At 34.7% G+C, this 27733-nt stretch overlaps 1 protein-coding gene across 2 annotated transcripts; it reads left to right on the top strand.

The window, feature by feature from the left end:
* PRR27 (proline rich 27) lies at positions 1 to 27699 on the top strand. Of its 2 annotated transcripts, XM_017879051.1 has the most exons (8): positions 1 to 238; positions 1826 to 1849; positions 3977 to 4579; positions 7227 to 7271; positions 8661 to 8943; positions 11702 to 11742; positions 12778 to 12819; positions 27643 to 27699. In XM_017879051.1, the coding sequence occupies exons 1-4, from the start codon at positions 188 to 190 to the stop codon at positions 7236 to 7238; spliced, it is 690 nt and encodes a 229-aa protein (XP_017734540.1). In that variant the 5' UTR covers positions 1 to 187; the 3' UTR covers positions 7239 to 7271; positions 8661 to 8943; positions 11702 to 11742; positions 12778 to 12819; positions 27643 to 27699. The 2 variants fall into 2 exon arrangements, with proteins under 2 accessions (XP_017734540.1, XP_017734549.1); XM_017879060.1 differs by lacking the exons at positions 11702 to 11742; positions 12778 to 12819; positions 27643 to 27699 and having other exon boundaries at positions 3977 to 4414; positions 4445 to 4579; positions 8661 to 11513.
* Positions 27700 to 27733: the final 34 nt, after the last annotated feature.

The following is a 27733-nucleotide window of genomic DNA, read 5'->3' as shown; positions in this document are numbered from 1 at the left end:
TGTTAAATCATACAGACAGTAGTTAAATAGCAGGGCCAACTATTCTGTTAAGGGTCTACCTAGACAGACTAACAAAGTGATGTATTCTTTTGTTTCTCTCTAAAAGAAGAAAAATATAATTTAAAAAATAGTGCATATTTCCTAAAACAATAAATTTATAGAATTAATATTCGTAAGGTCAATCAAAATGAAGCTTCTCCTTTGGGCCTGCATTGTATGTGTTGCTTTTGCAAGGAAGGTAAGTAAAAGGACTTCCAAAATTGTAGCAATTGTATAACCATTCAATAATTGTTGATAGGGATTTGTGCTTATGATAAAGTTACAATAGTGTTTATAATAAAGCAGCAAAGAGACATAGATGGACATGAGGTTTGTAGTGTCAGACTTTTCAAAGGAAAATTTAGAAATTAAAATAATAAAGTTGTAATATCTGAAAATAGATAAACAGCAAAGAAAGGAGGTGAGTTCAGAAATGTAGGAGGCTGGAGGCAGAAAAGTTATAGAAAAGCAGGATCCCATGTAGATTATCTTAACAGAGTTTATCTCTTCAAATTATAGAATGCTGGATTGGGCTTCCTATGGCTGTGAAGTGCCATTGCTGGAGGTATATATGTACAGACATTAGGGATACTTGATGGAATAGAAGTAAATGCACATCATACCTTTAGTGGAATGTAAAGTAATATAGTGTAATGTAATGGCCTTCAGTGTAATGTAAGTAGATGAAATTCTGGTGTAAGACAAATCTGATTCAAATTCTTAATCCTAGCCAGTGACTATGCTAAATATTATCTCTTTTTAAATGGAGAAAATAATAACACCTATACCATAAAATTGTTTTAAAGATTTTATAAGATAATTATATAAAGTGCTTAGCAGAGTACCTCAGGTATGGTAGAAACTCAACTGCTACATGATACTATTTACTATTGATGTTATTACCATGCTGTCCAAATGTTAAACTATTGTTTTTGTTCCCTAAAATTAGATAAATTAAGCTCCAATTATTAAAATAACAAATCATGATTTTCCTGTACTACTTTTTATTTTTATTCTGTAGTTCATAATCTGTGGTCAATTCACAAACCATATTGAAGCTTCATTGGAAAACAAATGGATATGTGGTCCTTCTGGTACTGTGATGAGGTGGCAAAGACCACTCTTTTTTTTTTTTTGAGATGGAGTTCCGCTCTGTCGCCCAGGCTGGAGTGCAGTGGTGTGACCTCGGCTCACTGCAAACTCAACCTTCGAGTTCACGCCATTCTCCTGCCTCAGCCTCCCAAGTAGCCCGGCTAATTTTTTTGTATTTTTGGTAGAGACGGGGTTTCACCTTGTTAGTCAGGATGGTCTCGATCTCCTAACATTGTGATCTGCCCGCCTTGGCCTCCCAAAGTGCTGGGTTCACAGGCGTGAGCCACCGCGCCCAGCACAAAGACTACTCTTTACCACACGGATGCACACGCACACACACACACACACACACACACTACAGACAAAACCTGGGAGGTAAAAAGTGAATAGCAAAATTAGATATATGAATGAGAGCTGAATGATCTTTCAGATAATAAAGATTTATGTACATGTTGAATATTACAAACCAAAATCCATCCAGCCAAAGTAAAACTCCCTGACGAAATTGTTTAAGTCAAAACCATATAATGATAATGATGACGATGATTAAAAACGTTCATACCAGTGACTCAAATTTCAAGAAAATTAACTATAAGTACTATTAAACTTTGCAAATTTTTCAGCAATATGGAAATGTGGGTACAGATGTTTTCAAATACGCAACCACATTAAAATATATTTTCCTTTCTTTTAGAGACGGTTCCCCTTCAATGATGAGGTAAAACATTTTTTTTCTTTACATGCAAGTATATTTGTTTTTATCTTAAAATAAATTTTAAATTTTAAAACTCTGATTCCTTTACAATGAAATTTAATGACTGCTATTGCTCTTAAAATAATAGTGCTATTAAACTCTTCTGATTTGATAGAAAATTTTATGAATATGTTTGTGTTCAACATATTTAGCAAAAGGTCTTTAGTCTTTTTAAAGAGCAGAAGCATTAAGTGCACTCCCTTTGCAGCGTAAGAGATTTTTTGCTGTTACAAGGTGTTCCCCTCATGCCTCTAAAATACATTATCAATATGTCCTAAGTTTACTTGAACAAACTTAGTGATGAATCTGGAGATGCTCTGTCTGCATGAAGTGTTAGAGCAAAAGAAAGCATGAAGTAGTGGGCCAGCCATATATTCAGGTGTGTATCTTCAAGCTAGGAACCACTAGCAGGACGAGTGTATCCCAATGAGTTAGATGATTTCTCTGCAGGAAATACCCATAAATTATCCCTATGAGACCAAAGCACATACTGATTAATTGATGTTAGATTTTTTTTCAGTTCTTTGTTACTTGTGCCTCAATTTCTGGTAATGGAAGAGTACTAAGAAAATTACACTTATACCCATCCACAAGTATGCCATAAATCAACATGACACTCTAGCAAAGAAAGCCCAAGAGACATAATCTGTGATGTACACACTTTTGACCAACAATGATCAGACATATAACAAAGGAGTGGAAATCTTTTGAAAATAGTGTTTTAAAATAGAAACTGTATTAGATCTTATTTTGAATTTCTTATGAGTTAATATTTAAGTCCTCAGATTCTAGGGTTCTATTATCCATAATACAAATAATTGATATTTGCCTCTATGAACACCTGGGGACATACATACATTAATTATGTATGTATATCATACCTCAAGGGTCATTGGCAATATGACTCATGAGAAAAATTTAACTCAGTAATTCAGGAAACCTACCTAAAATTGGAAAAAAATTAAATGTTAATTAAGACACTTGACTGGCTGGGGAATGTAGCACCCCAGACATAAGAAAGAAACCTTGACTGTTTTTCCAGTATGTAGTATCCAAATACCTAGTACAGAGATGGCACAGAGAAGGTACTTATTTTATACTTCAAAAAATAAATCATAGAACTTCCATCAAGAAAAACCTTAAAATATCTCAAAGACCCTGAGGAACAACCTACATTTAATAGGAAACTTCTCAGTATTGTATATTACTATATATAATAATAATATTATATACAATAACATTAACAACATCTACTTCCAGTCTGCTCACCGTCTTATTTGTTTATTTATTTATTTATTTTTTAAAGACAGAGTCTCGCTCTGTTGCCACTGGAGTGCAGTGGCCTGATCTCAGTTCACTGCAACCTCTGGCTCCCAGGTTCAAGCAATTCTCCTGTTTCTACCTCCCGAGTAGCTGGGACTACAGGTGCCTGCCACCACACCCAGTCACTTTTTTTGTATTTTTAGTAGAGACGGAGTTTCACCATGTTGGCCAGGATGGTCTCGATCTCTTGACCTCGTGATCCTTCTGCCTAGGCCTCCCAATCTACTCACCCTCTTAATGAAAATTTAAGATGCACAGTGTTAAATGAAGGGAAGCATTGATAAAGAGAGGTAGGAAGTTGAGAAAGATAAGTCTGGAATATGGGACACCTGGAAGAGGAGTAATGAATCAGAGGCTTCAGTGGACACTTTAGAGGCACAGAGAGTGCTGAGGGCAGTGGGAAAGACAACGGAGGGTGCAGAGAAGAAGGCCTGGAGCTACTAATCTCACAATCCTCTATCAATCCTAAAAGTGTGAGTGCTTTCCTTCTATCTTCGTCCTGACCTAGGTTAGCATATTCTGTGGACAATAACGCTCTTATTTGCTTAAACACAAAATATTTCCTCTTCAGTTGGAGTTAATTCAATTTTCTTAAGAGATTATTACTTCTTACTTCAAAAATATGGAAGTACACTAGCCTTAAGAAAGAGAAGAGATTGGAATTCTTTCAAAATATCATTACTTATCATATATCATCACAGTTGTACCATAAGTAATATATAGACAGGACAAATACAACCAACTTTGACTTCTTTGTTTCTCCTTTAGGATTACAATGACTATCATCACCCACTTCATCCATCTCTGAATATTCCTTATGGGATACGGAATTTGCCACCTCCTCTTTACTATCCCCCAGTGAATACAGTCCCCAATTACCCTGGAAATACTTACACTGACACCCGGTTACCTCCATATCCCTGGATTCTAACTGCTCCTGGATTCCGCTATGTCTATCACATCCCTGGTTTTCCCTTAGCTACTCGGTTGAATGTTCCTCTGCTCCCTCCTAGGGATTTCCCCTTTGTCCCTCCTTCAAGGATTTTTTCAGCAGCTGCAGCACCCGCTGCCCCACCTATTGCAGCTGAGCCTGCTGCAGCTGCACCTCCTACAGCCACACCTGTAGCAGCTGAGCCTGCTGCAGAAGCCCCTGTTGCAGCTGAGCCTGCTGCAGAGGCACTTGTTGGAGCTGAGCCTGCTGCAGAGGCACTTGTTGCACCTGAGACTGCTGCAGAGGCACCTGTTGCAGCCGAGACTGCTGCAGAGGCACCTGTTGGAGCTGAGCCCGCTGCAGATTCACCTTCAGCAGCTGAACCTGCTACAGCCAAGCCTGCTGCCCCAGAACCTCACCCTTCTCCCTCTCTTCACCAGGTAGGTTGCTTATATCTTACCACTATAATGTATGAGAAATGAGATTTGTAGAAGGGGAAAAAAACAACCACTCCCCAAGCAAACCTATATCAACTTAGATATTTTGAACAGCTTTATTGAGATACAATTGACATACCACAAACTACACATATTTAAAGTGTATACTTAGATATGTTTTGACATACGTATACACTCATGAAAAGAATTACCAGGATGGGGAATATATCTACCACAGTCAACAGTTTCCTCCTGTTCCTCTGTAATCCCACATTCCCCATCCTTCCATTCCTGGGCTATTTTTTGTCACTAAATTGGTTTGCATTTTCTAGAATTTTATGTAAGTGGAATAATATTGTATGTACTCTTGTGTCAGACATCATTCACTTTTAGAGATTTATCCATGAAGTTGTGTTTACTAACAGTTTGGTTCTTTACAGATTATTATTTTATTATACAGATACACCGTAATTTATGTACCCATTCATCTGTTAAATAGATTTTAGCTTCCAAACTGGATACATTTATTTACTTATAGCATTCTATAATGGCTTAAACATCTAGTACAATGTCAAATAAAAGTGATTAGATGGACATCCCTGCTCTGTTCCTAATATTAGGGGAAAGCATTAAGTTTTTTAACATATCTTTACACATACACATGCACATGTATATGTACCTACATACCCTCCTCCTCCTGGGGCCATGTATACATTGTACACACATATTATTATATCTATAACATACACCTTGTGTATATAATGTGTATATGTAGTATACACATATATGTGTGTATGGACATACATATTCATGAGTTTTATTCTGGAATGCTATTAGGTTAGTATGCTTTTACACTTTATCAAACAGGAACAGATAAATGTTTTTATCCAAGGCTAATTTTTCCTTTATTGAGATCAAACCATTCCGAGTGCTCAAACTTATGTCCTGTGAATTTTGTGGTTTTTCACTCTGGCTGGTGGGATGAAGAACTTTCTCCTGCCCTATGTGAGTACCAATTGTTGTTCTATTCTGTCCTTTCAGGTAGTTCTCTACCTGACCTCAGGTAGTATCTTCACATAATTAATCAATACTCAGTTGAAATGTGAGGGTATCCTGTTTTAAAAAATATCAACTTTTATTTTAGATACAGGAGTTACATGGGGTACATATGCAGATTTGTTACATGGGGATATGGTGTGATGCAGAGGTTTAGAGAATGAATCCCTTCTCTATGGTAGTGAGCACACTACCCAAGAGGTAGTTTCATAACCCAGCCCTAACCACCACCTTCTAGTAGACCACAGTGTTCATTGTTCCTATATTTATGTACATGTGTGCTCAATGCTTAGCTCCCATTTATAAGTGAGAACACACGATGTCTAGATCTTTATATCTACATCTTTGTGCCCTGTTTTCCCATCAGGCACTCTGCCTGTAAATGTCAGCTATCTTGACCTTCCTGGAGTCCCAGCTCCATCTACTTAACTCAGAGAATCTGCTGGGAGACTCTCTCTCTCTGTCTCTCTCTCTCTCTCTCTTTCTCTCTCTCTCTGTCTCTGTCTCTCTCTGTCTGTCTCTCTGTCTCTCTCTGTGTGTGTGTGTGTGTGTGTGTGTTTTCTCTTGCACCAAGCTGTGGAAACTCACTCCAGGCAGTATGATAGGACAATCATAGAGAACAACTACCTTGCTTCCTGTCTCTTAGTGATCACTGTTTTACACAACCTGATAGTTAGATCTTGAAAAATTGTTCCTTTTCATTTTTCTTCTCATGTTTGCACATTATTTTGTTTTGAGCAAGAGAGTAAATGCAGTTTCTATTATTCATCTTGAACTTTAGCTTTAGTGAAGTTTACTAAACTTTCAGAAAAACAATTGTTTTCAGATAAAAAAAAATTTAAGAAGCACCTAGTCCCTAAATTTTAGCAGATATGACCCAAGGAATTAGACTATTTTACCAAAGGGAAACCATGATTCTGAAATATATAGAAGATACTCTGAACTCTGGCAAGAGGCTAAAAACAAATGGAAGTTTAAATCCACCAATGAAATATTTATGCAGCACATTGCCACCACTTGGAAAGCTCTAGTAGTTGTTTCCTAGGAGATAAGAACTCTTTTTCTTTTAAGATATTCACCAGTGGGTTACATTCAATGGTGTTTGCAGCTTCTCTAGAGAGGTATGATGAGCGAGGCTTGTTCTCCAATGCTTCACACATTAAACACGTTCATTCAGCAGATTTGACACAAGCACTTTCCATCTGCCGGGGTATTATGGGGGTATTATGGATACTGTATATATATACGTGTAGCTCAGGGTTCACATGAGAGTAGAAGGAAATGATAGAAAGTGAAGATAAAAAGAAATAGAACCTGATAAGAAGGGACCTTGAAAACACTACTCAATACTTTGGACTTTATCCTGTAGCCAAAGCAATTTATTAGAGACCTTCACTGAGAGGAGTGATTCAACCAGTTCTCTGTTTCAGAAAGCTAAATCTAGTAGCAGTATAGAATATTCTAAACATATTAAGAAGAGATCAGCAGAACACAACTTCTTAGAGAAGAAAGATTATTTAGAAAAGATAGGCCCAATACTATGAAATAAAGTACATTTGATTGTTTATGAAAAGATCTTTTATTTGTTTTCTAGGCAAATCAGTGAAATTCTCTAGAAGAGTACCATGGGTTCATTTCTGTAAGTCATATGTGATAATATAATTTAGAAATTACAGATAAAGAGGTTAAATCTCATAATCAGAAGCTACCTTGGAATGTATTATGTTTTTTACTACATAAAAATGAGAAAGTGGAGCTTAGAGAAGCACTGGTAGTTTGTGCCTCAGAAACTTTCAAACTATTAACTCATGTCTTGTGTAAGGAACTCAGGCTACTTTTGAACAACTAGCGAGTTCCTCCTTAAATTGATCCAAATTGATTATGACTTGAAGATTCTAAATTAACAGTAGTTAATATAGGTAAAAACCTTTAACATGGGAAAGAGGGTAGGACTATACATGGAAAGAGGCATTGTTTACGTTCTCACAGATTATTATGTGTGCTATCGCTTCAGCCACCATCCTACCTCATATTAAGAACTACTGTTTTAGAAAACAAACAATTTAGACCTGAAGTCTCCCTGTCCCCACATTGCACCACCCAAAGGCACAAACAAACAGCTCAACTGGACTCACTGTGTCTTAGTCATCTGATCAGGGGATAAGCAAGAAATTTGGCCATCTTAATTTCAGGTTCTCATCCTTCATCCTTTCTCAAAGATGTTCCAATTTTAATGTTTACCAGAAAGGTAAATGACAAGGCTTTGACTGTCAGCCAAATGAAAGTTATTTCTGAGGTGACATCATTAGCTAAAGTAGAATCGAAAAGCAAATGTGATGGTAGTTATTGTTGTTGGTGATACCTCTTTACAGCAGCCATTGCCAAAGAAACTAAAAGATATCCATTTTTAGTTAAACCTTGACTATTGCTATATTCTTTGGTTTTCATTTATTTTACTTTTATGTAAAATGAACAATTGGCTAGTGAGTTAGTTCAAGATATTAGATACACATAATAGTTTCATACATTCTGTAGTCATTTGTATTTAGTATTTTGCCATATAAATTACCCAATTCACAACAGGTAAAGGAAAACAAATACTACCTCTTGGGAAAAGTCTATTAAGGCAGAGAAAGAACTTCACATCATTTGATATCAGGAGATAGTGTTGATCTGAAACCAGCACCCACACAGAAAACATCATGTGTAATATATACAGGCAGTCAAATAAATTATGACATTGAATTCATATTACATTTTAAATGAATTGTTATGAGAATGCATTATTAATTGTTACAGGTACACATAATTGTTGCAAGAATGCATAATATCTACAAGAAGACAAAAGAAAACAAGATGAGTCTCTTAAAAGTATATTTTATTTGTAGCATGAATTTGTAGAAAATCATTCAATACAGTCTTTTTAAAATAACATTAAAATCATAAATCAAGAAAATAATTGTGCTTTAAGTGGGAGTCATTTGGTCATTTTATTATACTAAACTAATATGTTATTTTCTTCTTTCAGATACTGATGCAGAAATCACTGAAATCTACAAAAATTTTCTTTCTTTTCCAAAGACTATTTCATTCTGTTGTATTCAGAGTATTCATCTCACTACATTGATTTGTTTGTGATGGTTTTTCCTTGGACTTAATTTGTGTTGAAATAACATTGATAATTCAATAAATAAAATAGATAATTTAGACTAATGGTGATAAGGTCTGAATGAAAACTACTCTAGGGAGGACTGAAATGGCAATCATTCAGCCTAGTCTGCAGTCCAATTATACAACTACTATAGGATGATGTTAGTATTAGTTTTGAATGTAATAGGTTTTTTTCCTGAACAAGCATATTTTGTAGTCAAGGATCTTTTAGTCACAAAACAGTAAAGCATCTGTGTTTAACCTATGGTAAACAACATGTTAATGAACTATGCTATCCATGACTTAATGGGCAGTTCAAATGCGACATTTACAGTTTTTCATCTCTTTTATGCCAGCACGCAATCAATTCATCACCAATTGTCGTTTGATCTACTTCACAAAATATACCCCCAAATCCTAATACTTCTAACCTTCTCCACTGCATCTAGCCATCTCTAGCTATTGTTATCCGCAACAGAAATGGAGAAAGAGTCTTTTTCTTTTTTTTTTTTTTTGCGAAGTCTCACACTGTCTTCGCGCGACTGGAGTGCAGCGGCGCCAACTCTGCTCACTGCAACCTCCACCTCCCGGGTTCAAGTGATTTTCCTAGTTCAGCCTCCTGAGTAGCCGAGACTATAGGCGCGTGCCACCACGCCCGGCTAATTTTTTGTATTTTAGTAGAGACAGGGGTTCACTATGTTGGCCAGGATGGTCTTGATCTCCTGACCTCGTGATCTGTCTGCCTCGGCCTCCCAAAGTGCTGGGATTACAGGCGTGAGCCACCGCGCCCTGCCGGAATTGCCTATTAACCGGTCTACCTGCTTCCACCTTTCCTCCACCCTGATCACATGCATTATCCACTGAGCAGTCACAATCAGACGTCCAATCAAACATTATTCAGATAAGATCTCTGAAAAGCCTCTGACACTTTCTCTTTTAACATGGAATATATTCTAAACACCTCTCCAAGGACGCAAGACTTACCTGGGCGAACTAATTCTAACTTTATTCCCTATCATTCTCCATCTTGCCCCATAATCCTGGTACAGCAGCTCTTTTTCTTTTTTTCCTTTTTCAAATATGTTGGTTTTGATCTTATCCAAGAACCTTTCCCCTGATGTATGAATAAGTGCTTTTCTACTTTGGGGGTCTCGTGTAGAAATCCTGCTTCAGAATGGTCTTCCCTGAACACTCTATCTACATAAATGCCTCTTCTGCAACCCAGTGCTTTTCGTTCTATTACTGACTTCTTTTCCTTGTAGAAGTTACTATTACTGCTTTTTACCTTTTTGATTTATTCGTGTATTGTCTTTGTTGTTACCCTCATCTTATCTCCACAAAATATATGCTCCATAAAACAGGCATTTCTGTGTCTTATTCAGTGCTTTATCAGGGCCTATAGCAATGCCTGGGACATATTAGGTGACCAGTGAATATTTTTGGAAGGAAAAAAAAAACAGGAAAGAATGAAGTAACAAACAAAGAGTGAAGGAAGAAAACATTTTACAAACATTCAACGTATTTTATTTTGAAATAATTTTGTATTTTCCCTATATCCTACATTGGATCAGAATATTACTGTTATGTATAGCCATGAGGACATGGTCTCAAAAACTGAGAAACTTTCTTAGATAGTAAAATTGTTACCTTGAGATGTTTGCTTCCATCTTCTAGAGTCCAGTAGGAGCTAACTTTAATTTGACTTAGCCAATAATCTGAAACTATTATTCTAGTATCTGTCTCTCACAGATATATGCAATATTCACCTCTAAATATTTAATGATAAATTTGTAATCATACATGATATTCAATTTTAATGATTATGTTGTCAAAATTCAGGCTTTTTGTATGAATTGAGGATTTAAAGAAGAATTTGTAAATATGACTGGATAAGAAACAACAGGAAGATGAAGAAGATGAACCAAAATATAAACATCAAGAGGCTACAAAGTCTTAGCAAATTATAATTGCTAATGGGACATTATGTGGTATTTAGTATCACATTTAGAACTTGGTCATTTGTTATGTTTTTCATGGGGCAAGAGAAAGAATTTATTCCAAGAAAATTTGGGGATTTTTAAAATAAACATGACATCATGAGCAACATTTACAGTTTTTGCTTTTACTACAAAGTGCTGTAAAATGTTCTGCTCTGACAGTTGTGAGAGTATGAAATTTAAGTCTATCACTACAATAATATTTTGTTTTTAGTGTTCATTTTATTCCTCCTGACTGCATTGAGATGAGTTAGATTGAGTGAAAGGTAAACACTAACATTTGAATTGATGTAATTTCCACTGTGGAACAAACTGTTGTTAGTATAGAGACATCAGCTTTGAGACACAGAAAAGTCATCCAAACCGGAAGATTGGGAACTTCCTAAATTACTTTGGCTTCCATTTATTACATTCAATTAGTCAAAAATGTTGTTAATTATACACTTTAAAGGCTATTTTTGGTAAGGTCTATAACACATTCAAAATACTACATACAAGTGTATATTATCATAAATAATTCAAAATAAAGCATAGATATAACTACCACCATCTGGAAATTTCACACTAAATTATAAAACATTTCCATCACTGCATATGTTGTTTAATGCCCCTTTATCAATCCACCTTCTTCCTTATATGTAGAGTTAAAAACTACTTAGTGGATTAGGGTAATTCATTCTACTTTTAAAATGATTTTTCCACCTCTAATGCATTCTATAAAACAATATTGTTCACTTCTGCCTACTTTTGAGCTTTTTATTGAAAAATGCTACTGTAAGATTATTTGGAGTATTGTATCTTTTCATCAATATTAAGATACATTTGCAGTTTTGTATGTGTGTTTATATCCATCTTACATACTTCTTTACTGTATAGTGTTCTATTTAGCCACTGGAAAATGACATAATGTCATTGCTTATAGAAGGTGTCTGATTCTTATTCAGTGCTACTTTCTACAGACAGGTAACTATTCTCATTTATGATTAAGGAATGTTCACTCCTTGGTATATATGTGCCACGTTTTCTTAATCCAGTCTGTCATTGATGAACATTTGGGTTGGTTCCAAGTCTTTGCTATTGTGAAGAGTGCCGCAATAAACATACGTGTGCACAACCTGCACGTTGTGCACATGTACCCTAGAACATAAAGTATAATAATAAAAAAAAGGATTAAAAAAAAAAGAAATGTTCACTCCTTCGCACTGGTATCAACTGCAACGACCACTATACTTCTCCAGCGATTGCCAGATACCCACTACACATTCTTTCTTCTATTTCTTTCTTTTGTGGCCAGAAACACAGGACCTCAAAGAGGTATAAGTTTGTGTGTGTGATTCCCTAGCTTTTTTCTAAAATTTTAGTATGCATTTATATGGCACTTACAATATATAAAAGAGTTTTATGAGTTTTAAAAAGGTATATAAACAAGGCATATAATAAATGATATATCATTCTGCAACTTACTATTTTACTCAACATTTATATTTCTAAGACTTTTCACATTTTTGAATGTTTTAATAGTTTCACTTTAATTGATGTTTGCCATGAAAGATCAAATATATCACATGTTATCTGAGTAAAAAGTAAACTATATTTCCTATATGATGCTGTAGAACTTATAGACTAATTTAGTTATAGGCCTTATTTGAGGCCTTTGCAAGTAGCCTGAATAAAACGTTTCATTATTTATATTATCATATGTATATATGTATGCATGTATATATGTGTGCATGTGCACACCTAGTAAAAATCTTAAATCAAAGCTGAAATAAAAAATTATAAGAGAAAATACAATTTTCTACCAATATCACAATGGATAATCTTTTTTAAATGACTACATATTTAGACAAGTTATGAAATACATATATGAATATGACACCAATAAGAACTTATTCTCTAACCATTATGAATACAAATAATCATGGATTCTAATAGCAAATATTAAAATATTATTGAAATAACTAACTGAAGTAAGTCACTTTTTTTTCTTGTTTTCAGTGGGGAGATGTTTAATGCAACTGTGATTCATTCAGTGAAGAGGTAGAACCGTGACATTCTTACATTTAAATATGTTTTAATGCTTTGTGTTTTTTAATTCCACATGTGTGTAACCCAATTCTTAACTCTCAAAAATTCTTTTATGAAAATTGGTGTAATAACTATGGTCACTATCAAAAAATTTAAGGTAATATTAACAGTATCTTCATTAACTTTAGTTTTAACAGTATCTTCATTAACTTTAAATTTTAATATACAGTAAGAAAATAGCATCCTTCATTTCTTATTAAGCTATATCTAGAGAAAATACAATATGTAAATTGCTGTAATTTAAGGGATGGAATTTAAATCAGAGTGTGTACAAGGACGACATGAATGCTAAATCTTACCTTCATGTTTTGATGCTTTTCCTTGACTGAAATGTTAATTTACTTATTTTTATTATATAACCAGATAATAGACCAATGGTACATGCAGTGTGGAAATACACAAGTGATATTTTAAAGTACCAAACTTCTCCACTTTTGCTGTGGCAATCCCGTGAGAAGATGTCCTCTGTCATGTAATCTTTGTACAGGTCTGCACAAGGAAATATATTCCTCTCCCTGAATTATTTAGCCTGAAATGAATCTATGAAGTTATTATAAAATACAATAAGAAGTGTAAAACAATACAGACATCCTTTCCAAAGCAAGTGCATGGATATCCTAAATTTTAGTTACAGGGATAATTAGTGAATTTCCTCATTTAAAAAATAAATTTTTATTCCAAGGATGTTTCTGCAATTATACCATTATTATATAATATACTACCTAGTGCCATGAAACATTCTGAGAGGTATCAGAGGAGTTGAGAGATTCTTCAGTAGGGATAGGAGATACTGTTTCATAAGAATTTCTTCATCCACAGTCTTCATCACCTGCCAATTTCTGGAAAAGTCAGCGTGGGAGTCTTTATCCTGCTTACCCACTGCCCATAGAACACATAAAGGGATCTAAGTAAAGCAAGGAAGGTTATATGAAAAACTTAGCACGTCTTCCTATGAGAAAGAACTGGTAGCAACACTCCTGGTGAGCATTGAAAGAATACATTCAAGACATTCTTCCAGAACTGAAATCAGCAAGGGGGGAGTCAGAATGTCGTTCTCATCAACAACACAGGTGTTTTGTTTCTCATTTGCCTATTTTATCCTTAGAACTTAACTGACCTTGATTTAAGTGATGATTATTTTGAACCCCCACCTTCAGAAGAAAATTCGCCGAATCCCTTCGCATATGGGAGATCGTCATTTTTTAAACCTTTTTACTAAATTACAAGGTTACTTAAAATTTACCTGTGAATGTAATGGTTCATTCTGGAATAATTTTCTGATAAATACAGTTATTAAACGCAGACAAAATAATTGTGATAGGCAATAGAATTTTGTGGATACAAAATACCAGATGCTGGAGTCAGACCAAGTGGGCCCATACCCCAGGATGAACACTTAGTAGCAAAGATAGTCCAAGGAAATTACTGACTTTCTGTATGCCTTCATTTTCTCATCTGTAAAGTGGAGCTAACACTAGTATAGACCAATAGAAGTTTAAGTGTAATATGAAATTAATTAAAACACTAAGCGTGTGATAAATACAATTATTATTGTTCCAAGATTTTTTTTAAAAATCAGTGAACAGTTTCTCCTTTAATAAAACTCTGTATCACATAAATAAAACCATAAAAAAGATAATTAAGAATGAAAGGATAGTCATTTTATTCTAACTCTTTAATCTAATACATAAATAAAAATGAAATTCCAGATTCAGCGTGCTTTCAGATACATATTAACATCAACTTGCTCTTCCACCTGTCAGCAGAAATGAACTCTCAAAAGCAAATATTAATTTTCTCCTGTTTTCTAAGCATTCTTATCTGAACTACCACTTAAGACATAGTTTTTACAAGAGTCATTAGTATTGTCTGTCTCATTTTATTTATGAGATGCAAAGGACTAATTTGCCTGAAATCACATTGTTAGCAGGTAACAGAAACTTGCTTGCAGTATCTCATGTCGTTGAGGTGCCCAAATTTTCTCTTTGTGTTAGTAGATTATGGAGTAATAATTGAGATAATATATTTGCAACAAATAAATAAGTAAATGTCTAGTTCATGAATGTGCCCTGGTATTATAAAATATCTATCAGCATTATGCTTTCCAGGGATAACATGATTATTGTTCTTAATATCCCATTTTAAGAAATCTGTGGCCGGGTGCAGTGGCCCATGCCTGTAATCCCAGCACTTTGGGAGGCTGACGCAGGTGGATCACGAGGTCAGGAGATCGAGATCATCCTGGCTAACATGGTGAAACCCTATCTCTACTAAATAATATATGTATATAGCGGGGCTTGGTGGCAGGTGCCTGAAGTCCCAGCTACTCAGGAGGCTGAGGCAGGAGAATGGCATGAAACCGGGAGGCGGAGCTTGCAGTGAGCCAAGATCGGGTCACTGCACTCCAGCCTGGGTGATAGAGTGACAGATAAAAAATTAAAAATAAATAAATAAATAAAAAGAATTATGTGCATATGTGTTTGTCAAATGTACCGTTATTCAAACATAAATCAATAATCACTGTATTATTCATATAGATTCTTCATGCTATGGTAATAGATAATCCTCAAAATATTAGTGTCATATACAATTTAAGATTATTTCTTCTTCACATCACTTGATATTCTAATGCAGGTATGATATATGAATTTCATGTGCTACCTCTTGAACACATCACCTCCAAAGTTCCATATCAGAGTAAGAGAGAGATAGGGAAAAATACAAATTCTTATTGAATTGCCATAGACAAAAAATGGCACACACAACTTATCACAGCCCATTGGTCAGCACTAGACATATGCCTACACACTCCCTGCAAGGAAGTCTGGGAAATGTAAAGGAGAAAGTGTAGCACTTACTCTCTATACAATAGTATTGTGTCTATTAGTAATACTGTGAGTATGTGCGGAGTGAAGATAATTTGAAGAATAATCAAATCAAATTAATGAAACTTTTGCTTTAAATTTTGAGTCATTATATATCATATATATTCAAATTTTCGGATACGGATCCCTGAAACATCTCCCTTCAAAATACTGACTTGTATACTTCTAACAAATCAAAATCTTACTCAATACTCCTTATTCGGAAGTTTGGTTCTACTACGATAGCTTCTGTGGATTATATCATGTACACTAAGGGAAGTGAATAACAAATGACTTTGGGATGTGAATTGCTTTGCTTTTACTAATAAATCTCTCTTGCAAGCATATAATTTATTGCTACATTTTATTTCATTTTTCTAAGACTCACTTATAACAGTCAAGGTTATTATTTTTCCTTTGGCTTGCCTGTTATGTCTCTGTTTTTACCAAATGTGTGTTACCAATGGTATCGCACCCCTTACCACTCATCAAAAAAACAGTTAATTTATTCTGCAAAATAAAAGACCCAAAATCACAAGTCATAGACTTAAGTAATATATATATAAAGGCATCAGACCTTACCTTACTATTCCTTGAGCTCTACTCCAAAGATATTCTTTCAACAAATAACTTTTTCATTTCCTCTGTGCCAGGAGCTTTTCTACATACTGGGAACTTAGGCATAGACAATAGCAAGGAGTCTACTCTCACTGAAATTATATTACGGTGACATTAAGCAGAAAATAAGTGAATTTTTAAAAATATTTAAAAATCAGAAGTAAGATAAAACAGGTGCTAAAAAAAAAAAAAAAAAAAAAACTCCTAAAAAGAGTTTGGGAGAACCAGGTGCAGTGGTTCATGCCTAAAATCCCAGCACTTTGGAAGGCCAAGGTGGGAGGATCTCTTGAGGCCAGGAGTTCGAGACTAGCCTGGGCAAAATAGGGAGACTCTCTATCGGGAGAACCCGCTCGTGATGTTTAACGTGGGTTCTTTTCTACTTCCTAAGTGTCTCGGCTGGGTTGAGAAATTTAAGGGAAAGAGCACAAGAGAGAGAAATTTAAAGCTGGGTGTCCGGGGGAGACATCACATGTTGTCAGGATCCGTGATATTTCCCGAGCCCTAAAACCAGCAAGTTTTTATTAGCGATTTTCAAAAGGGGAGGGAGTGCACGAATAGGGTGTGGGTCACAGAGATCACATACTTCACCAGGTAATAAAACATCACAAAGCAAATGGAGGCAGGGTGAGATCACAGGACCACAGGACGGGGCGAAATTAAAATTGCTAATGAAGTTTGGGGCACGCATTGTCGATAACATCTTATCAGGAAACAGGGTTTGAGAGCAGACAACCTGTCTGACCAAAATTTATTAGGTGGGAATTTTCCTCCTCCTAGTAAGCCTGGGAGCGCTACAGGAGACCGGGACTTATTTCATCCCTTCAGCTTCGACCGTGAAAGACGGTACACGCTTCCAAAGGGGCCCTTTATAGACCTACCCTCAGGGCGCATTCTGTTTCTCAGGGATGTTCCTTGCTGAGAAAAGAATTCAGCGATATTTCTCTTATTTGCTTAANGCACGCATTGTCGATAACATCTTATCAGGAAACAGGGTTTGAGAGCAGACAACCTGTCTGACCAAAATTTATTAGGTGGGAATTTTCCTCCTCCTAGTAAGCCTGGGAGCGCTACAGGAGACCGGGACTTATTTCATCCCTTCAGCTTCGACCGTGAAAGACGGTACACGCTTCCAAAGGGGCCCTTTATAGACCTACCCTCAGGGCGCATTCTGTTTCTCAGGGATGTTCCTTGCTGAGAAAAAGAATTCAGCGATATTTCTCTTATTTGCTTAAGAAAGAGGAGAAATATAGCTCTGTTCCTTCCGGCTCACCGGCAGCCAGCTCAAAGTTACCTCTCTTGTTCCCTGAACATGGCTGTTATCCTGTTCTTTTTTTTTTAAGATACCCAGATTTTATACTGTTCAAACACACATGCTCTACAAACAATTTGTGTAGTTGACACAATCACAGGGTCCTGAGGTAACGTTCATCCTCCTCAGTTTAGGAAGATGACTGGATTAAGAGATTAAAGTAAAGACAGGCATAGGAAATCACAAGGGTATTGATTGGGGAAGTGATAAGTGTCCATGAAATCTCCACAATTTATGTTCAGAGATTACAGTAAAGACAGGTGTAAGAAAGTACAAAAGTATTAATTTGGGGAACTAATAAATGTCCATGAAATCTTCACAATTTATGGTCTTCTGCCGCGGCTTCAGCTGGTCCCTCCGTTCGGGATCCCTGACTTCCCGCAACAACTCTCTCTATAAAATTTAAAAAAAAAAAAAAAACAGTAGCAGGGCATGGTAGCACATGCCTGTAGTCATAGCTACTAGGGAGGCAGAAGCAGGAGGATGGCTTGAGCCCAGGAGTTTGAGGTTGTAGTGAGCTATGATCTGCACTGCACTCAGCCTTGACAACAGAGCAAGGCCTAGTCTCTAAAATAAATACATAAATAAAATTTAAAAGAAAATAGTTCAAGGGAATTTCAACATACTTTAACACAAAACTTAAGTGTCAGCTAATAATATATAGCAAGTCCTCACTTAACGTCTTGGTTACATTCTTGGAAACTATGACTTTGAGCAAGAAGATGTATAACAAAACCAATTTTACCATAGGCTAATTGATAGAAGAAAAAAAGTATAAATTTCCCATGGCATATTTCTGGTCACAAAAACATTGAAATAAATGTGAGCTATGCATATATTTAAGAAAGATTAATAAAAACAAATAAGAAAATTATTTACCCAATTTTTGGTGAGTCAGTGAGCAATGGCAGTCATGATGGTGATAAGTTAGATCAAAATGTAAATGTCTGCAAAACAAAAATTGCAAGGAGCACCTCCTACCACTATGCAGTTCAAAACAAACAATAATTAATGTGATGGTCTTGCTGAGCTCTTTTGTACCACATTGTTTATTGTTGTGTATTTAAATGACCTTTTACCATTTTTATTTTATATCCTTTACAATTTTTATTTTTCAATAATTTGTCTTCATTCATTCATTCATTCATTTTCCAACTCACTTATTTCAGCTTCAGTGGTGAGAGCCTATCCCAACAGCTCAGGGCATGAGGCGGGAACAGCCCTGTTCAGGACCTCATCTCAACTCAGGGCACACTCACACTCACACCCACATTCAGACTGGGACAGCTTAGAGAAGACAATTCACCGATCCTGCTCATCTTTGAGATGTGGGAGGAAACCAGTGTATCTGGAGAAAACACACAGATTTGGAAAATGGAAAGAATAAGCAATCCCCACACAGACCATAAAGTTACAGACAGTCCAATAAAAAAGATATAATATGTGAACTGTCATTTCCCACAGAACATAACTAAATGGCCAACAAAAGAGAAGCTGATTAACATATTTGCTTACCATAAGAATGGATATTAAAACCACGATTAGTTACTTCTACACGTTTGTCACAATGGCAAAAAATCTAATGGCACCATATGTTGATAAAGTTGTGGACTAACCGGAACTAAAACCAGTAGATGCATAGATGACATAATCACTTTAGAAAACTGATGGTGATCTTAGGGAAATAAATTGGTTTATATCTTGGACCTAAGCAAATACATGGATATATAAAAAGGTAATATATTAATGAGTTGTACACTGATATTATATATGTTTTACTGTATGTAAATTTTACCTAAATTTTAAATGTTCCCAAATAACATTTTAATGTTCCTTTTCATCAAAATTATCAAGAATCTAGGGGTGGGGAAGCCAACAAAAGAAGTGCATGACTTCTGTGGGAAAGTTTATAAAACTTTGGTAAAGTAGACATCAAAAAAATGCAGATCCTATGTTCACGGATTGGGGATTTTGATAATGTAGATACAATAATATGTTTCCAAAATTCAAACCAGTAATTGAAAATTGACCATATGATTTCTACATTGTCAGACAAAATCAAATCACCTGGAAAAATCAATAAACATAAACAAATGCATGTTTGAGGGGCCTACTCTAGAAGATAGCAAGAATTATTATAAACCTATAACTAATTAAAACTCTGGCATTGAAAAGACAAAAAAAACAATGGCACAGAAAAACAAACATAAAAACAGTCTCACGCATAGGGACACAATTTATGAAAGGGTTAGTGCTGCAGTTTTTTTCACGGTAATGCCATTAACCAATTAGTTATAAATATGGAAAAAATTAAATTGGATTTCTACTCAATATCAGGTCAAAATTCAACTCTATGGTTGTTATGGACCCAAATGTGAAAGAGAAAACTAAAGTCTTTTAGAATATGATGTTGCAGAGTATCTTCATGACATTTAAGTAGAGGAAAAGTTTTAACCTGAAGTAAACTAGTGATGATTCTGACTGTGTTAAAATTAAGAATATCTGTTCCTCAGCATACCCTGTAAAGATAGCAAAAATGCAAGCCACAAATAAGCAATAAAATACTCACACTTTGAATATATATACACCCAAACATATATATGCATGTGTATGTTTCTGTATGTATGTAGTTTATATGAATAAACTCTACATATTGTGTGGATGAATTTTAATATTTTAATATTGATCAAAAGAAGCAAATTATAAAGAAGAATACATGCCATTATAATTTCCTTTATATAATGTTCAAAAATAAGCAAAGCTAAAGTATGCTCATCAGGGATGCAACAGAAGTGTTAAACTATAAAGAAAACAAATAGCAATTACAGTTGTCTCTAGAGAGTAGGGAGGGTACAAGAAAACATAGACACACACGAAGATGTTGGCAATGTTCTATGTTTAATGAACTGATGGCCTATGGTTCATTGGTGTTTGCTCAATAGTTACATTTAAGGTACTTTCTCGTATTGGCATTATATTTTATAATGAAAAACTGTAACAAAGACTTGCAATTAGGAAAATTTTGTAGCAATTAAATATAGTGTATTATGAAAAGAATGCCATGAGGAAATTCCAGTTCTCTACATTAGATGACTCTACTCAAACCCTCAAACTTAGTTCCTTATTTACAGAAAAATGGTTTTGAAGAAGAAAGCATTCAACCACCAAATCACAGAATGTAGCACTTTGTATATACACACACACTCCTCTCCTTTATTTCTTATGTAAGATTAATCCCTCTTTTTGAGGATCATCTCTGTTTACTATCCTCTATCTTCAACCTCTAGATCTCTATTCCACCTGTCATCACTTGAACATGCTAAATTTTCTAACAAAATATAAACTATAAAGAAATACCAAAGGCCTTGATATTCTTAGTCTTGAATTGTAATTTTTTCACCATCATAGTCAAATTTTATCAGGAAGCCTGCACCAGCAGTAATTATTTTTTCATTTAAAATCCACTCCTCAGCCCCTACAGTCTAGTTTTTACCTTTTTCTTACTCTGAAACTGTCTTATTAAGGTCACCAGTGACCCCTTTTTGATAAATCCATGGATATGTTAAAGGCTTTATCTTATTTTACATCTCATCATCATGGAATAATCCTCAATCCTCGTCTTTTCTTTCTAAAGACAGACTTTCTACAAAATTTCAATTCCATGGCTACCCACATACATTTAACACTGATGTAAAGGCCATAACCACAATAGCTACGTAAAAGACTACTATTATATGTCCTATAATTGAATTTATTTTCTTTCCTGAGTTCCTGGAGTAGAAAACTTAGTCTAGTCAGTTCCAAGTAAATTCAGCCAATCTGGGGGATGCCTCATTTACATGTAGCTAAAATTCAGACTCATTAAGGATTTTCCTTCTTTCCTCCCTGAGTATCATCTCTTTTTACTAGATACTGAGGTAACATCCTGCCTGTGATAAGGTGTATATATTTTGGCCAAAGTCTACATTCTGACTTTTACAGATGTGTAATTGTTCTCAACTGACGCACAGGCCTAGTCATTTTACATCATTGTGGTAGGCCTAAGAGGACCACATCCTTGTCTGATTCCTGTGGAGTGTCCACTCCTTTTTTCTTTTTTTTTTTTTCTTTCTTTCTTTTCTTTTTTTTAATTTTTTTTTATTTTTTGAAAGAGTCTCACTCTGTCTCCCAGGTTAGAGTGCAGTGGCACAATCATAGCTCACTGCAGCCTCAACCTTCTGGACTCAAGCAGTGCTTCTGCCTCAGCCTCCAAGTAGCTGGGACTACAGGCACACACCATCATGCCCAGCTAATTGTTGTTGTTGTTTTTTAAGGCGAGATGGAGTCTCACTATGTTGCCTATGCTGATCACAAACTCCTGGGCTCAAGGAATCCTACCACCTGGGCCTCGCAATGTGTGAGGCACTGTGCCTAGCTACCGGCACTCTTTATGTCAGGTAATTTTTGTACCCTACTTCAAGCTGAAAATGATATGTGCAGAAGAAAATTTGAATGCTCTCCCATACCCCACTTTGTCTGTGGAAGTATGAAACCATCGCTCTTTCATTCCACATATCCAGTTTGAACATAGATGACACACAAAGATGCACAGGAAAGTTCTCTGCAGGAGCTCTCATCTCCCCAGTCTAGACCCAGAAAGAAATGCACTGGGATATCCCAACCTCACTTGAGAAGGAAGAGTGTCATCTCCCATTAAGCTGGAGCTTGGCTCTGTTTGTGGGTAAGCGAGAGGGGCAGGATGTAGTATCAAAAACAATAGCTGTTTAAATATCCATATAATCTTTAAATTCTGTGACACATGTGCAGAATGTGCGGGTTTGTTACATAGGTATACACATACCATGGTGGTTTGCTGCACTCAAAATCAAATATCTCAGGTTCTCACTCATAAATGGTTTTTAACTCTCTAGTAGCATTCCCATCTCTCTCACTTTTCCCCACCTTAGGTCTGTTAATAGGCCTGATGATTTCATATACTTGCAAAGTTTTTTTATTACATCTGAAAGCCTGACTATTTAGTTTAAAAGCTAAGATTTTGTTCCATTATTCTTAAAAAAAAAACATTTAATGAGGTATAATTGATATATAATACACAGATTTAAGTGTTCCTATTTTGACAGTTACGTGCAACCTCTAAGGGCAATGAGACCCTCATAACTCATAGCTCAAATTGAGAGGCTCCTGAAGGAAAAATGGGGAGAGAAAAGAAAAACCTTACTAATATTTCACATAAATATGCCTTCACATATCATTGATTCTCAAGTCCAGATTTCTTACTGCTAGTGGGTTACTATTTAGATACGTGGCGACACCAATGTCTGATAGGCATGCACAGAAGTAAGAACCCACTAAAGAGAGCAGGAAGAAATAGTCAAAGAAGTAGAACACTCTCAAAGTATGACCTGACCTTAGCAAACTACATCTATAGGGTTAAGAGGGAGTCACTACTGTGTACTTGAAAAGACTTCCTTTCGCCTTCAACTTTTCATCCACAAGAGTTAAGCGAGAGAGACAAAATGCTATCTGCTCCTGGCAAACATGACTTTCTTCTAGCTTCTCTCCAGAGTTCACAACCTAATCACCCTCTTCCTGCCAACCATCAGGACTAAGCTTTTCATGTCTCTTATTTCTATTTTTTTGTTATTTTAGCCTTCACAAACACCACAGATTTCCCAATGTTTCCTCTTCCTCTGGACCCTAATCTTCATACATATCCATGTATTTTATTTCTCTGAACCGTCTGACAGCACTTCCCATCTCCTGAGTCCCTTAAGTTATATCCTATGACACTCATAAGTCACCGGTAAACATGTTATATTCTAAACTTCTCTAAACCTTCACTTTATCTCTTGATCTAAATAAACCTGGCACATTCCTAAGGACATTGTTGGAATAACTTATAAAAGGTCTAAATAAGTGAAAAGGTATTTCATGTTCACAGACGAGATGACTTAATATTTTAGGATGGCAATACTCCACAAATTGAACTATAGATTTAATGTAATTCCTATCAAAATGTCAGCTTCTCTTTTTGCAAATTTGACAAGCTGTTTCTGAAATTCCTGTATAAATGCAAGGAGATGGAATAGTCAAAACAGTCATATAGAAGAAAAACAAAGTTGGAGTACTTATACTTCTGAATTTCAAAGTTTACTATACGTCACTGTAGTACTGGCATAAAGATAAACATACAGAACACTGGATTACAATGGAGAGTCTAGAAATGAGCCTTTACACTTAAAGTCAACTGAATTTCAATAAGAATGCAAACCAATTCAATGGGGAAAGAATTTAAAAAAAATAATAATACTGGGACAATTGGACATCTACATGCAAAATAATTAAGTTGAACCCCTACCTATTAACCATTAATAAAAATGGATTATACACCTAAATGTAAGAGTGAAAATTATAAAATTATAAAATTATTTTAAAATTATAAAATTATAAAACTCAGTATAAAGCACAAGGTTAAATCTTCACAACCATGAATTATGCAGTTTTCAGATATTACACCAAAAACACAAATGGCAAAATAAAAAATAGATAAATTGGAACTCCATACGTATTTAAAACTTTAGTGCACCAAAAAAGCACCATCAAGAAAACGAAAAGACAGTCCACATATAGTGAAAGAAAATATTTACAAATCATATAGCAAATAAAGGACTTGTATTCAGAATATAAAGAATTCTTACAAATAACACAATTTAAAAACGGGCAAAAGATTTCAAGAGGCATTTCTCACGACAACATATACAAATCGCCAATAAGCGCAAAAAGATGCTCGACATCATTAGTCATCAGGGAAATGCAAATAGAAATCATAGTGAGATATCACTTCACACACCTACAAACATGACTAGAATAAAATAGTCAGAAAACAAGTGTTGACAAGGATCCGAAGAAATCAGGACCCTCATGCATTGCTAGTGAGAATATATAATAGTACAACTGCTTTCTTGCTTTGAAAAACAATTTGTCAACTTGTCAAAACTTTAACATGGAATCATTACTATATTTACACTTTTTTACTTAGCTGTCCAGTAAACAACTTAAATATAACACTTGTCTAATACTCCACTACTGATTACCTCCCCATTGGATCTCTCCCTACTGCTATCTTCCTCCTCTTAGTAACTCAAAACTTCAGTCCTCCAGTTGTGCAAGCACAACACTTAAAAGTCTTTCTTGATTATACTCTATTTCTAAACCCCCATAGCTGACATGACAATGTATTTTGGAAATGCCAACTTCAATATATATCTAGAATCCAAACATTTCTTTGTTTTAATTTCTGTGGATACACAGTAGATACGTATATTATGGGGTATGTGAGATATTTTGATTCATGCATGCAATGTGAAATAAGCACATCATGGAGAATGGAGTATGCATCCCCTCAAGCATTTACCTTTTGAATTATAAATAATCCAATTACATTCTTCAAGTTATTTTAAAATATACAATTAAGTTATTATTGACTATTGTGCTATCAAGTAGGTCTTATTCATTTTTTGCCATCCCTCCCTATCACTACCATATACAAACCACCATAATCTCTCATTGATTATCACAATCACCTACTAACCTCTCCTTTCTTACATCTTCCACATCCTCCTAATGTATTTTCTACACAGCAATAAAAAGGATCATGTCAGAGTCATCTCTGTCCTCCTGAAATTCTGCAAGTGAACCACTGTGTCTCACGCGTAAGTTTAATGAGGAGAATAAAGTATTTAAATAAGTGAATCATATATTTAAGATTTATTTTTCCAATAAACATACAAAAGCAATTCTACTATTCTACAAAGGAAACGTTCACTGTATTATATTGACAAAGCATTGCTTTTTAGCAGTCTGGAATATCTCTTTTTTAAATTAAAGAGATAAAAAAGACACATCTATAAAGAACATTGTAAATCTGTCATGCTGTGATCCCTTTTTATAATAAAGGAGATTATAAACTTCTCAAAATGATGAAGGATATGAAAGCCATTAACTCTTTGAGTAACCATATAAATTACAAATGGTGCTTAGATTAAAAGACTGGTATGATTAAAGATAATGGACCCTGAATTTTTCAAAGGGTTTATATAGCTGTAAGTCTAGGCATTAGATCCTTTCAGAAGAATTCTTTGCTTATTGTTAATCTTGGAAATAAGGTAATTTTGTTAGTAATAACTTTATTCCCTCTGTTCTCTTTATATATGTGCCGGAGGAGAAGAAGTTATTCAAAGAATGACAATAAAGTTTCTTGTGGAAAGTTATACTGATTATATCTTAAATAAACCATTGATTAATTAAAATTCAATGATTTGTGAAGGGGAAAGTAGGTTAAGGAGTTATAGAAATAATACAGAGCATAAGCACTGTGCATGACAATGCTAATATTAAATATTATCTAAGATTTACTTATCATACTACACAGAAAAAAGTGAAGTTCAAAAGCCCAAAAGAAGTATCAGCATTACATTGTCAAAATATATGTCTCTGTAGGGTTGGGTCATGTATCTCATTGCTTTGAAATGTATTCTTTTTCCAAAACATTTCATTATTTTTTCACCTTCCTGTTCATTGCTTGCCATGTGAAATACAACTTCTCTATACATCTCAATCACAAAACAGTGCAGCTTCTTTTCTTGTGGGTGTTTATCTTTTTCATTGTGTGAAAGTACAGCATTACTTTCATTACTTGGACATTGAATATATCCTCACTAAAATCGAAACTACATCCTGCCACTCTCTCCCTGTGCTTTTCTTTTTACATGTCCCTTTTGTTTCACTGCAAAATATGATGTAATATTTTACAGGACATTTAAATGTCAATTTCATAAAAGATCACTATTTTAAAATTTAATCTAAACACAGTAAGAAGACATCTATTATTAGATAGATCCAGAGTTGAGGATATTTAAATATGAAAAACATGCATCTAAGGATCAAAGCAATCCAGCACCTTTGAGCCGATCATAAAAGATAGTAAAACAGTAAAATGAAGATCATACATGGAAGATGTCAGAGGAATTATTAATGAGTTAAAATGATTTAAACTTTTCTTACCCACAGCATGAATAACTAAAGTATGATTTCATAAATTATTTTAAATATATGAAGAACAGTGACATATAATTTATGAGAAATTAACCTCCATCTCCATAGGGAGGGAGAGTAGAATTAGTCTTAATCCAAATAGAAGGACCAAATAAATATGCAATATGGAGGTTATGGGTTGCTCTTCATAAGGGTCTTAATCCCAGATTTCCCACATCCTAATACTCTGCCTAACTCCTTTAAGCTCAGATTTCCTCATCTTCAAAAAAGAAGGTAATGACTTACAATCTTACAAATTCATATATAGAATTGATGAAAGAATATTGTAAAGAATTTATCATAGTTTAATCTCTCAAAAATGTTTCTTCATGTTAACATTATTATTAAGTTATTTAACAGGAAATAAGCCACCACTTCTAAATAAATTGAAACAGAGGGTCGTTTTCAAGCAAGTAGTCTTTATGTATACAATTTAATGCCTCCCACTCAGTTTCAACAGTTTCACATAAATTATTTTATGCATACATGACACATTCAAAACCCTGAAATAATAATAGAAAATTTTGGGGAAAATAATAAAAAATAAAATGGTAATTAATTAGTGAGAAAAAATAATTACATTATTTAAATAATTAAATAGTATAATTGTCATCTCCAAGTATCTAACTCTTTCAACTATGAGAAAGTGTAAGTGTTTCTCTTGGAATAGTTCTATCAACATTTCATTAGCATTCAATTAGCATTCAATGTTGAATTTAATATTTTATAAATGTATTGACTAGTTTTACTTATAATGTTTTACTGTTGTTTCTATTTCAAATTAAAATTGGATTCCCATTTCTTTTAAGTAGCAGAAAATGTTTTATGAAAACTTTTATTATTAATCAAAATATATATTAATTGAAACTGTGCTTTTCTATTTTTCCTTAGCATTTAAATGACCATGAATATGGTCAAAACAATATTCATGTTAAACACCTAACTATAGAATAGACTCCCTGGTTTTCTGGTGGTCAATATA

This window comes from Rhinopithecus bieti, unplaced genomic scaffold (genome assembly GCF_001698545.2).
Source record: "Rhinopithecus bieti isolate Rb0 unplaced genomic scaffold, ASM169854v2 scaffold_905, whole genome shotgun sequence".
Classification (NCBI taxonomy): domain Eukaryota; kingdom Metazoa; phylum Chordata; class Mammalia; order Primates; family Cercopithecidae; genus Rhinopithecus; species Rhinopithecus bieti.
The sequence above is the reverse complement of the archived record's forward strand: the minus strand, read 5'-3'. Positions and strand labels throughout refer to the sequence as shown.